This window comes from Lissotriton helveticus, chromosome 2_1, assembly GCF_964261635.1.
Source record: "Lissotriton helveticus chromosome 2_1, aLisHel1.1, whole genome shotgun sequence".
In the NCBI taxonomy this organism is placed as follows: Eukaryota; Metazoa; Chordata; class Amphibia; order Caudata; family Salamandridae; genus Lissotriton; species Lissotriton helveticus.
The window spans coordinates 1,623,003,883-1,623,016,690 of record NC_136059.1 but is presented as its reverse complement, the minus strand read 5'-3'; the positions used below and the strand labels follow the sequence as shown (position 1 = coordinate 1,623,016,690).

The 12,808-nt window shown below is 43.9% G+C and overlaps 1 protein-coding gene across 1 annotated transcript in view; it reads right to left on the bottom strand.

The window, feature by feature from the left end:
- The window catches only part of LOC144819873 (thioredoxin-like), a 75,023-nt gene that overhangs the window by 7,210 nt on the left and 55,005 nt on the right, over positions 1–12,808 (bottom strand). Inside the window, exon 3 of the mRNA XM_078677596.1 lies at positions 3,254–3,313. Coding sequence (XP_078533722.1) covers positions 3,254–3,313 — 60 coding nt within the window. The remainder of the gene's footprint in view (positions 1–3,253; positions 3,314–12,808) is intronic.

Sequence of the window (12,808 nt, the reverse complement as noted above, 5' to 3'; positions counted from 1 at the left end):
ACATCAAAAAATGATGTGAGGATGCATTTTGCCCTAAAATATAAAGTTGACTGACAGATTTACATTTCACATAAGTATGTGTACTTTTATGTAATTTTCCTGATATTTCACGTTATTACGGTAAAGCAAATATGCACATTTCACACATCCCTAATAGTAGTTTTCTCTCCTTTGCGAGACCTCTTGGCTCCCCTAACTGTAAATAAATAACAATCCCATACCATCCAGGTCAATGGTGGAAGGATTAGTAGAGCAGGAATCCGCTCATGTACCTCCTGGTCAATTCGCTGGAGGGGTTCTTCGATATTTGGACATGATTCAAGTTCTTGTCCTGTAAGGTGTAGAATGGCAGCTGTGCTGTGTCTGAATCAAATCTTGTTCTCTGCTATTAAAGCAGAGTTCATTGTTGAAGGACAAGATAATCTGTCCAGGCTACAAAGCATGGACCTTTTATCTGGTTCTGTATAACGCCTCCAGAAGACAGACACTGTTTACATTTGAACTGACCAATCAGAGTGTCCAGACAGCATGGTTGGTGTCGGATCATGATTTCATTAGAGCCTATGTGTAAGTAGCCGGGTCTTGCATGAAGTTAATGCTGGTGTGCCTGCTGTCATTCTTTGTGCAGTTAATTAGAATTTGCAGATTAGCCTTTGATCTTTGGTCGAGTTCCCTGTCAGTACTTTGATCAAGTAGAGTCATGTCCTACAATGCATCTTTTTTAAAACATATAATTTAATTTGAGAAGAATTTTAAAAAGAAGGAATCATTTCAATCATCAACTATGATTAATATGAATTACAATCCATAAATTAGGGGTACAATTATACATGCACACTATGGACCAAAGGGGAGAAAAACCTCTAAGAAAAAGATAATGCATCTTGATGTATTAAGCAAAATTTATCAACAAATTTGCATGGGATAGTAGTGGCAAAAGTAAATGTTATAAGCATTGCCTGTTCCCAGTCTGGTTAACATTGGCAAAAGGGGGTTAAAACATTGTATCTTTCATATACATTAAATAGTGGTATCTATTCACATCCACTGGAAACAGAAACCAAGTTACCACCGGGGAGCCAGTCTAATTCCCAGACAGCCTTTTAAGAGCTAATCAGCTCTAAATGTTCCACTGCTGTCTGCCGTTTGCTGATTTTCCTGTGTGTTTTTGTGGGAGGTAACAGATGGGGGAAGGAAACCTAGGTGGATCTCAGCCTAAATTAGCATTTTATATTGCATTAAAATAAAACACGCCTCAATCTTCTCCGACAATATACATCCATCTGTACTGCACCATCACACACGCAATCATACAATATCTTACTCGGGGGACCAGGCATGGTGCTATCTGGAAGCATTTTAGTGGGCGATATTGACATGTCCTATGCACCTCTCCTACATTTTGCCCAAAGGTAGAATCTGGCTGTCACACAATCTGGAGGGCAGTTTGCAATTTTTTCATCCTAATCCCTCCTCGCAGTATGTAGGAGCCTTGCTTGCCAGTTGTGGCTAGGGCCATATCTACCAATCTTATGCATGCAGCTGATTTCCAAGCCTTAGAATATTGGTATATTTTGCTGTGACAAAGGATCACTCTGACCTACTACTCCCAGTTAATTCCTGTCCGGGTAGTGTAACTGACTCCACAGAAGGCTGGCTGCACCGTGGGGGAACCAAAGATCAGTCAATGTAAATGCTTTTGAAAATAGCCTCCTGACCTCCAATTGACCTTTTCTCCTTATTATAGGCCTCAACTGTGAGAAGAGTCATATTAGGGCAAGTAGTTTTTTCAGCAGTGTCGGTGTAATATGGGGGGTGGGCTGGAAAACTGAAACGAGGAAGAATCACTGTAATGACAATTACTGTATTTAATCTGGCCATTATCAAGCAGTCACTGGTGTTAGAGCCCCATTCCAGCTACTCAAAGGTATCTAGCCTAAAATGGGAACTAACACATGGGTCTGGTTTACTAGTCCAAAAACCGCATCTTATTCCTATCCTTGGCAAAGTAACCGGGCCTTATCGGGTCACATTTATCATCTGCTCTGAGCAAATGGTAAGTACGATCTTGTGATCCTTCACTGGTCGCGGGCTGTTGAGGATGTATGGGTGTAGGGAGAGATTCGGCCTGGGGGAGGGGTAGATTCATCCCGCCCCGTCAAGTTGCAGGCGATAGTTGGGGATCAGGCTGTGCAGATGCCAACATACCTTCTCCTCCGAAAGTATTAATTCTCCCCACCCCTCAATTCCGCTCTAGGTGACTCGTAATGAGGGCCTTGTCGGGTCACATTTATCATCTGCTCTGAGCAAGTGGTACATAGGTTCAAGTGATCCTTGACAGGTCGCGGGCTGTCGAGTATGTCTATATGGAAAGATTCAGCTTGGAGGAGGGATCGATTCATCCCCTCCCCATCAAGTTGCATGAGATAGCTGGCTATCAGTCTCTGCAGATGCCAGCATACCTTGTCTACCTAAAGTAGTAACCCCAATCACCACAGTTTCGACTCTGGCTGCAACAACAAAAAAGAGGACAGCCCAGTCAAAGAATGTGCCGCAATAAAAGAAGCATCTTTCTCTGCATCAAATCACACTTCGCTGCTATTCTGTTTAAAGCATAATAGCTCATCCATCTGCCTCAGCCAGTTTTCAATTATATTATATTATATTATTATTAATATACAGGTATTATACACCCCGTGAAGTAATGAGTTGATAACTGTTCCCTTTCTTCTTCCACAAAATTCTTATAATCTGTACAAATACTAAGAACTTTAGGGTATTGCAACCCATCTTCCTCTTTTGGAAAACCTTTTTATATATAGCCCACTCTCATGCATTGGTGTAGAAAAAACCAGGGCATCTACCTACCACTAGCTCGTCGATGAACTTCTAAACTAACACGAGTCACACTTAGGTTGCATGGAGACCTACTGGTTGTTATAACCTGTTGGGTTAGTTCAGTAAGTGGCCCTTTGTTAGAATTAGTCACTGGTAGAACATTAAACAGCACCCATATGTCTTTCATGTGCATATACATTGCTTGGTACTGCAGGACATGCTGTGTTGTAGTATTGTGGTCCCACTTTAATGACACTTAAAATATGATCCCCCAAGGGATCAATGTACTCTCAGTCTTGCCAAAATTTGAATTTAGACCTGCAGGCCAATAAAAGATGACAACAGAAGCGTACACACAGCTCACTTGCCTCTCGTGGTGTTTCATGCTCTTTCCAGCTAAATTTAAAATTCTTACCTTTGCTTCTTCTGTGTTAATTTTAAGGAATATTATGTGCGGGCGTTCTTCACACAATCCCTGTTAAATAAACAATAACACATGTTTAGTTTTGAGAAGTGTAAATTATGTGTTGTCCTGTTTATTGCTCTTATATAATCGAGGACATTGCATAAGACCAAAAAATGGATTATCATAGGGTCAGGAAATTGCAAATTGTCTGAATAGCTGAGCATATTGGCATAAACGGAGCTATATCAAATGGCACTGTGTATGCAGAGCAACCTTATTTTGCCCTGGACTTTATTTAATCTCTAGCTTCACTTTCAAAATAGTAACACATTTTTGTTCACTTCTTATGCATGGAAAGAGAGCACATGTAAAGCAACAGTGGATTGTTTCTCTTTTCACCCTGGAGCAAAATGTTATGCAATATGGACTGGCCGAAGTCCTGTCAATACAGACTGGCGCACACCTCATTCCCCATTAAGTAGCAAACAATGGAAAGTCTACACAATCTAAAACTTATTGGATAGCATAGACCACAAAGTACCAAGAGAGCTCAGATGATACACCCTGACACGGCCAGTACTAAGTTTCCGAAATTAGAATATTGTAGTTTTGCACTCCCTTCAAGAGAAGAAAGAGGCTGGTGGCTACTAATAGCTGGAATATGCCTTCTACCCAAATATCCCAATGCTTGTCGTTATGTCTTCAGTGGGTGGAATGTTCTAATGGCGTTATAGCCCATCTGACACTGACTATAATGGTTGTTAATGGCCTTCTCCCGTGATAGTGAATCAGGCCTATAACTTGAGAAGAGGGTCTTTAATAACCATTATAATCCGAGACAGTGGGATATAATTAGCTGTTAAATCCACCCAACTGATGTGTTTACATTTCAAATCTGCGTAAGAATGTGTAATTGACAAAGTAACTTGAAGGAGGTGCCATAATGCTCAGAAAATGTACCTGTGATATTCAAAATAGAGTCTGTAGAGAACAAATGTTCCTTTAGGGGCTGTAGGGGTTGAGGTATGCTCCATTGGAGGGACAGACCTCTAAAGGATACCTCAGCATTTGAGACAAGACTAGTGAATAGTTCAAGTATATAGACGAGTAGGGAGATTGAGCCGCTGGTCAGAAATCCTTGGATCCCCGACACACCAAGAACTCAATGGTCTTGACCCACTGGTAACAAAGTGCTTTGTAACCCTAATGGAACTGTCATTAATTTGGCATGTTTGGTCACCGCATTCTGGTATGGGGCAGACCTTACCTTGTTGGTGTTGACCCCTTGTCTGGCCCCAAAGCAAGGGCAGATCTAAAAACACACCAGTTTAGAAGCACAGGCAACCCGGAGTTAATTGGTCTTCTTGAGAGTGGTGGAGTAGACCCACAGGTCTTTCACCATCCAGCTTTCTGTGCTGGGCTGTTCCCCCACCCCCACACGACCCAGGAATGTCTTGCTAGCAGAATATCCTAGGACTTGGAAGAAATAGGCCAATGGATCTATGGGTCACATCTAAATGTATTTGATTTGTGCCAACCAGTTTAATCATCAAGAGAAAGCTTCACTAAGGCCTTTCAGAATGCACATCTATTGTATTTCCCTTTGTTGGTGTAACAATTGACATTTATGATAACAGCGCAGTGTCAAAAGTGAAGGTGCAAAAATATATACAAAATTATCCAAATATGACCAGTGAGGAGTGTCCCTTCTTTACGATACAATCCCTTGTACAACATGTATATTGGTCCTTGGTCATGTGAATTCCATATTAGACTAGGGCTAGAGACAGGATAGCCTAGGGGGTACTTGCTACCAGAATTAATAAGATGTTTCAAATGTATGGCCATATGTCGTGTGACCAGAGTGCGATTCCTGAAGAAATTGTTAAGACTCACCCCCTCAACAGGTTACAGCATTGTACTCCTGCGGGAGCGCAGAGCAAGCCCAGCTGTATGTCTTTCCATCAAAGGAGTTAGATTTGTACTGCTGGTGCTTGTGTTCTGTTGGAGGCAGGGCAATAATACAGTTCTGGGACTGTTTGAACCAGTCGCTGAGACTGGAGGAATGTTGGTACCTTGGGACATTACACATGGGGCACAGATCACCATCATCATCCACCGTCAGGCTTTAGAATCCTATTGCTGTAAGTCACTACATGTTGCGTCAACCCTGATCCACCACAAAGGGACAAGAACCCATGTCTTGGCAACAGTACTCATTACATTCATGAGATGCTTTAGACATGCAAGCGAGTGATAAACTATGCACGAATAGCATGTCCCTTCCAGCACATAAACAATATTTTTTTTAATGACATTTTGTAACTTCTATGTGTGCTGCTTAATGCAGCACACATAGAAGTGCAAAACATAATTTAAAAAATATATTGTTTATGTGCAGGAAGGGACAACTTTCAAGCACATCAAGGCGTTTTGCTGTTTCCATGTGTGCTGCACAATGCAGCACACATGGAACCAGCAACAATTAGGAGAAATTAAACAGTTCTCCTCGTTGCGCCAGGGTAAGACCAGGTTTCCCTGGTCTGCCCAATATTTATAACACCCTTGTAAATATGGAAAGCCTCCAAATTAATGTGTGTTGCTGTGGAATGGCCAATGCAACACCTATTGCCCTCCCCTTTCACGCTAAGTATAGCGTGAAAGTGTGCCATGTTAAGTGGCTTAACACCGCCTTGTAAATAATAAGACAAAGCCCCTATTGCCGCCACAACATATTGAAAAGTGAGGCTGTGGTGGGGATAGGGGGCCTGTAAATACAACCCTTAGTGTCTTGTTCCGGTATCTGCTCAGTCAGTTTTCACTAACTAAAAGCTATTTAAAATTGCCAGTGGAAGCCAGTTTGCAAGTGCCAATAACGCAGGGATAATATTTACCCATGTTATTCGACATTACCTACCATATACATCATACTTGGGTTCAGGGCACAAGTCCTAAAAAAAGAAGTGGGGGGACTCTCCAAGGTAGGCGTGGTCACAGGAAGTGACATCACGACAGGAAGTGACATCACGACAGGAAGTGACATCACAACAGGAAGTGGCATCACAGCAGGAAGTGACATCACATGTAAGGCAGATCTATCATTTGCATATAATGCAAGATTTAACAATTGAAGCTGCTTGGTACTTAAGCCTGTGACTTAAGGTCCCTGCATGGAGGAATTAGCAGCCCAAATGTGGATGAAGTTTGGCGAAGGTGACATGAACACATTTTCAAAACGCTACAGGAAAGTTTGACTGCAAGATTTAGTATACATTACAGGTTCCCAGAGAGGCTGCTTCCCACACTCGACAATGACTATTACACACAGTAGGGCTCCATATTCACGTTATTCTATTGATGAGTGTTATATGTTATCTCCCCACCTATTGTAAACTAGCGACTCTGTATTAAATAGTTTTGTCCCAGCTGCCTCTCTCTAGCTGTGGCTATATTTATTTATTTTATTTAAAAAGTTTTATATAGCGCGAACTTGATCCCGAAGGATATCAGAACGCTTTACAATTTGCAGCAAAGGTAACAAATCAGAACATTAGTCTAACATTGGGAATCTTGGCTGAAGACAATGGAGCTGCCGGGGCATTAGCTTGGGTCAATGCCTAAATTTTAGATATATTAACTGGCCATTATATTTATTTTAGCAGATTTATTTATTTCTATTTATTTTAGGAAATGTATTTAGTTTTGGTATATTTTAGTTTGACTTATTTGCCTTAATTTACTTCAGTGCAACAAAATATAAACATTGCTTTACTTTGTATTAATACTGTTTATTTTTGTGATAGTTCCTAAAAAAAGGGCCGATTATGACTCATGCATTGTAATGTTTGTTTCCCCCTTTACAGAGACTACTTACTATAAAATCGGGGTGGGCCTAGCTCATGATGTCATTTTGTGGGGACCCCTTGAAGAAAGCGGGCAGAACCTTTGCAAAACTTTGTGCCCCCCTATCCAGTAGTGCAATTATCCAAACACTGACAGGATTGAGCCTAAATTAAAAATATACTGACATACGTAATGCCAAGTCAGACGTCATCATGGAGTCATGTTTAAATGAACAATCCAGCACCATCCTACACCTCCCCATTCCACAAAATTATACAATTCAGACCAACAACACAAACTAGAAGGGGGCGTTGCTGTCATCATTAAACATTCCATGTGGAAACAGCGACACACGGAAGAACACACAAGGGTACACCATCATACTACTTACATTTTGTAGCCTGGTGTCAATTGTTCAATGCAGGGCGTAATTTGTGCCAGTGCTTAGCGCCGGCACTTAATTGGCAGGGCCGGGTCTAGTGGGACTCTGATTCTACACGCACAAGGCGCACAGTGCATGTAAAATTTTCATTTAACTTACAGCACACTTGCTAGTACTAATACTTAATTAACTCCTCAAGTCTCGTGCAGCCGCATCGCATTGTGTTTAGTTTTTCACATCTCAGTTTACCCTTAATTGTTCACGATCACTTGAATAATGAAATATTCTGAGTGGGAGAGCTCTTTGGCAGCACTCTGCCAGGTTTCTCTCTCGTCACTCTCATGCTGCTGTGTTAAAGAGCCTTGGTTCTACCGCACAAAGAATTAGGGTGACCAACTGGCATTGGTGCAAATTCAGGACGGTGAGTGTAAAAATTCAGGACAAAGGGTCAAAATTCAGGACACAAATTCAGGACAGGAGGTCAAAATTCAGGACAAAACTTTAGGACAATAGGTACGTTTTACAGACACATCAGAGGTTGTGCAATGGTATATAAGTAAGCCCAGCCATTTCCAAAAGTATTCAACCATTTGCAAACCTATCCATCATGTATCCTTCCATCTATCATTTCACTCATCCATCCCTTCATCCATCCCCTCATCCATCCTTTCACTCATCCTCCATTATCCATCCACCCTTTCACCCTATCCATCTGTACACTTATCCATCCACTCTTCATCCCATCCATCCATTCACTCATCCATTCAGCCATTTACCCTCTCACCAATCCAGCCATCCTTTCACTTACTAATCCTTCCACCCATCCACTCTTTTAGTCATCCATCCATCCTCCCTTTCTCTCTCCATCGACCCTTTCACTTAGCCTTCCTTCCTTCCATCCATCCATCCACCCATCCATCCATCCATCTACTCATCCACTCATGAATCCATCCATTGCCCCTATCACTCATCCATCTATCATTTCACTCCTTCACACATCTATTCATCCTTTTGTCCATCTACTCTCCCTTTCACTCACTCATCCATACTTACACCCACCCTTTCACTCATATGTCCATTCATTCACCCTTGCACTTATCAATCCATCCATCCATCATTTCACACATCCACCTACCCCCCATCACCCACCCACCATCCACACACCCACTTATCCATCCTTTCACCCACCCACCATCCAATCCACTGATCCATCCTTTCACCCATCCACCATCCACCCACCCACTCATCCATCCATCCTTTCACCCACCCACTCATCATCCATCCATCCATCCTTTCACCCACCCACTCATCATACATCCATCCTTTCACCCACCCACGTATCCATCCATCCATCCCTTCACCCACTCTCCATCCATCCATCCTTTCACCCACCCATCCATCCATCCCTTCACCCACTCTCCATCCATCCTTTCACACACCCATCATCCATCCATCCATCCGTCCTTCCCCTCATCATCCATCCATCCATCCCCTCATCATCCATCCATCCTTCCCCTCATCATCCGTCCATCCTTTTCCCTCATCATCCATCCATCCTTTTCCCTCATCATCCATCCATCCTTTTCCCTCATCATCCATCCTTCCCCTCATCATCCATCCATCCTTTTCCCTCATCATCTATCCATCCATCCATCTGTCCTTCCCCCTCATCATCCATCCATCCTTCCCCTCATCATCCATCCATCCTTTTCCCTCATCACCCATCCATCCTTTCCCCTCATCATCCATCCATCCATCCATCCTTCCCCTCATCATCCATCCATCCTTCCCCTCATCATCCATCCATCCTTCCCCTCATCATCCATCCATCCATCCTTTCACCCACCTCCTCATCATCCATCCATTCCCTCATCATCAATCCATCCATCCCCTCATCATCCATCCATCCACCCTTCCCCTCATCATCCATCCTTTCACCCACCCCATCATCCATCCATCCTTCCCATCATCCATCCATATATCCATCCTTCCCCTCATCATCCATCCATCCATCCTTCCCCTCATCATCCATCCTTTCCCGTCATCCATCCATCCTTCCCCTCATCCATCCATCCTTCCCCTCATCCATCCTTCCTTTCATCCATCCTTCCCCTCACCCATCCATCCATCCTTCCCCTCATCATCCATCCTTTCCCGTCATCCATCCATCCATCCCCTCATCCATCCTTCCTGTCATCCATCCATCCTTTCCCCTCACCCATCCTTCCATCCCATCCATTTATCCTGCCCTTCATCCATCCATCCTTCCCCTTACCCATCCATCCATCCCATCCATTTATCCTGCCCCTCATCCATCCATCCTTCCCCTCCATCCATCCATCCATCTCCTCATCCATCATCCTTCCCCTCACCCATCCATCCATCCCATCCATTTATCCTGCCCCTCATCCATCCATCCTTCATCCTTCCCTTCATCCATCCTTCCTTTCATCCATCCTTCCCCTCACCCATCCACCCATCCCATCCATCTATCCTGCCCTCCATCCATCCATCCTTCCCCTCCATCCATCCATCCTTCCCCTCATCCATTTATCCTTCCCCTCATCCATTTATCCTTCCTCTCATCCATCCTTCCCCTCCATCCCTCATCCTTCCCCTCATCCATCTTTCCCCTCATCAATCATCCAGCTACCCTTCCACCCATACATCCAGCTATTTACATTTTCTCTCCATCCTTCCCCTCACTCATCAATCCATCTATCCTCTCTCATTATCCATTTATTCAATCTTTCATTCATCCATTCACCCTTTCACTAATTCATCCAGCCATTCACACATCCCTTCACTTACTCACTCGCCCACCTTTCCATATTAATTTTGAGCTGAGCCCTTTTGAGAAGAGGCCCATCAAGAACTTCACCCTCGCTGCAGGGGCCGTTCCAGGACTGGGACAGAAGCCACCCAGGGCGGAGACAGGATCCACCACAGGGGGGGACAAGAGCCATCACAGGCGGGGGTGGACTGGAGCCACAACATGCGGGACAGGAGCCATCACAGGCGGGGGTGGACTGGAGCCACCACATGGGGGACAGGAGCCATCACAGGCGGGGGTGGACTGGAGCCACAACATGGGGGGACAGGAGCAGGAGTCATCACAGGAGAGGGAAGGTGATCCACCAGGGTGGGCATGCAGTATTCTAGTATCATCTTGGGCTTCTCGCTCCCTCCTGCACAAGACAACGAGAAGACAGGCTCTATGTCCAAAATGCCACCCCCCACTGTGATATACAGTACTTACAGAAGATACTCTAAGAGAACTGATTGAACTGATTGTCCTCCATACTTTGTTCATCAGTGTGGGTGCGATTGTGCCATTTCTTTATTGTATTACATTATGCATGTTTGAAGAACCGAGGTTTGCTTACAAATTAGGGACAGTAATTAAGCTCGGTGAAGAGAAGCAGGTGCTGCCTCGGTGTAATCAGGGGTGTAATCTGGCCGAGTCTAGGATGTTTGGGGCCCTGGGTAGAAATGGAATGTGTGAGCCCCCCTCTAAATAGCAGATACAAGACGCATTCAGGGCTGTTTGCATGCGAATGGATGCCCTGCTCCTGAACCTGCAGCACCTCCCTCTGTCACCTTCACGCACCTCTTAACAGCTCATCAAGGGCTGGAGGTGTGAGGGCTGCCATCCCGCTGTGCCTCTACAGTGCTGCTGCTGCTGGGGGTCGGAGCTTTCATACAGCCTCGGAGTCAAGAAGGGAGGTGGGGGCAAGCTGTGCCCGGTTCAAATTACGGAAATGCTTTATTTACTTTGTGCGCGCCGCGCTCCCGTTTTTTTAATGGTGGACGCGGTTTTGATTTAGCAGGGTGGACGGCGTCCACCCTGAAAAACCCTCGGAAATAAGTGGGGGGATGCCGTCCACCCGCGTGGTACCCCGACTCGTGCCCTGCTTGGGTTCAAACACATAAAATAGCTGGTGCTAATCCTATCGGAATGGAGGTATTTTGTATCTATTACATCATGTGACCTAATGACCCTGTAGGACAGACTAAAAGTGATGCTAATGGGGCCACACCACTTCTAATTCGCATTCTCTCTCTCATTCTGCTTTTCCTAGTTTACTCCACCGCATTGGAATGAGCGGAGGGACCCTCTGCCATCTTTCATAGAATTGCCTCAGCAATCCTCTTTCCATCCCTAAGTCTTCCAAGTCAGAACCTCATTTCAGTTGGTTTCCCATCCCATTTTGTCTTTCTTTTCTAATAATATTCTGTTCAGGTGATGCTTTCCTTTCTTTCTGTGATGATCTGAATTCTTAACTCAGCTCTTTGCTACTCTTTTAAACATCCCATCTTCCCATTTATGGCTGGGTCTAATACATCCACTCCGCATCTCTAACTCTCAGTGTTGTCTCTACTCTTCCTTCATGACGATGACCTTGCTGATGACCTTGTTTGTTCCTTCTAAATTCCTCCCCTACTACATACACCCTGTTACATTTTATGCTTTCCCCCAATGTCTACACTCTACTGACATTTCTGCACAGGTCTCTCTTGCTCCTCTATTTATTAGTTACTCCCCTCTCTTGACTTTGAATTTTCCTTTGAACTGTTTCCCCTCAATTACATCTTTATTATAAGACCATCTATCCTGCAACATCTTTACTTCCCTTTTGCAAACATCCTCTGCCCTGGTTAACCTCATCTAAAAAAAAATCAGTGATTCACTCCAAAACGTTTTAAAACTGATGAAGCAAAATCTCGTTCATGCTTTATCAACTAATTCCCCAGCCCCCTTCTACTCCTCCTGACACCTTGACTTGTTACAGGATATAATTCACTTCATACTAAGAAATGTTGCTGAGTTTCTAGCAAGATGCTATTGTACTGCAAACCAGACCAAAAGCAGTTAATGCAAATGCAAACACAAATAACCATTCTGTATCAGTCTAGGCAGTAATCCAGCAGGAAAGAACAATGAAACCTTGGCACACATCCTTCAACAAAATGGGTTCCTTATTTTTGCAAATAGATACCGTCTGAATTTGTAGATAAAAATGTTTTACTCCACAACCTCACAATCACCAAGGAGCAGATTATCAACAGAGCAGAAACGCATACATGAGGTCTTAACAGAAAGACTCCCTGCAACTCACTTGAACACTTTATTTGCCATCACAAATGCATTCGACAAAGGCATATACATCGGCCTACAGTTGAAGGTCCACATCTAAGGTTATTTGAAAGTTCATAGAATGGCTCCAACTAAAGCTAAAGCAAAATCTAGACAGATAACAACGCCTAAACAACGAAAAGGAAGGGGACCACGCGGAAGATTTTAGGTAGCCCTGCCCAGAATGTCTTTGATGGGTCAA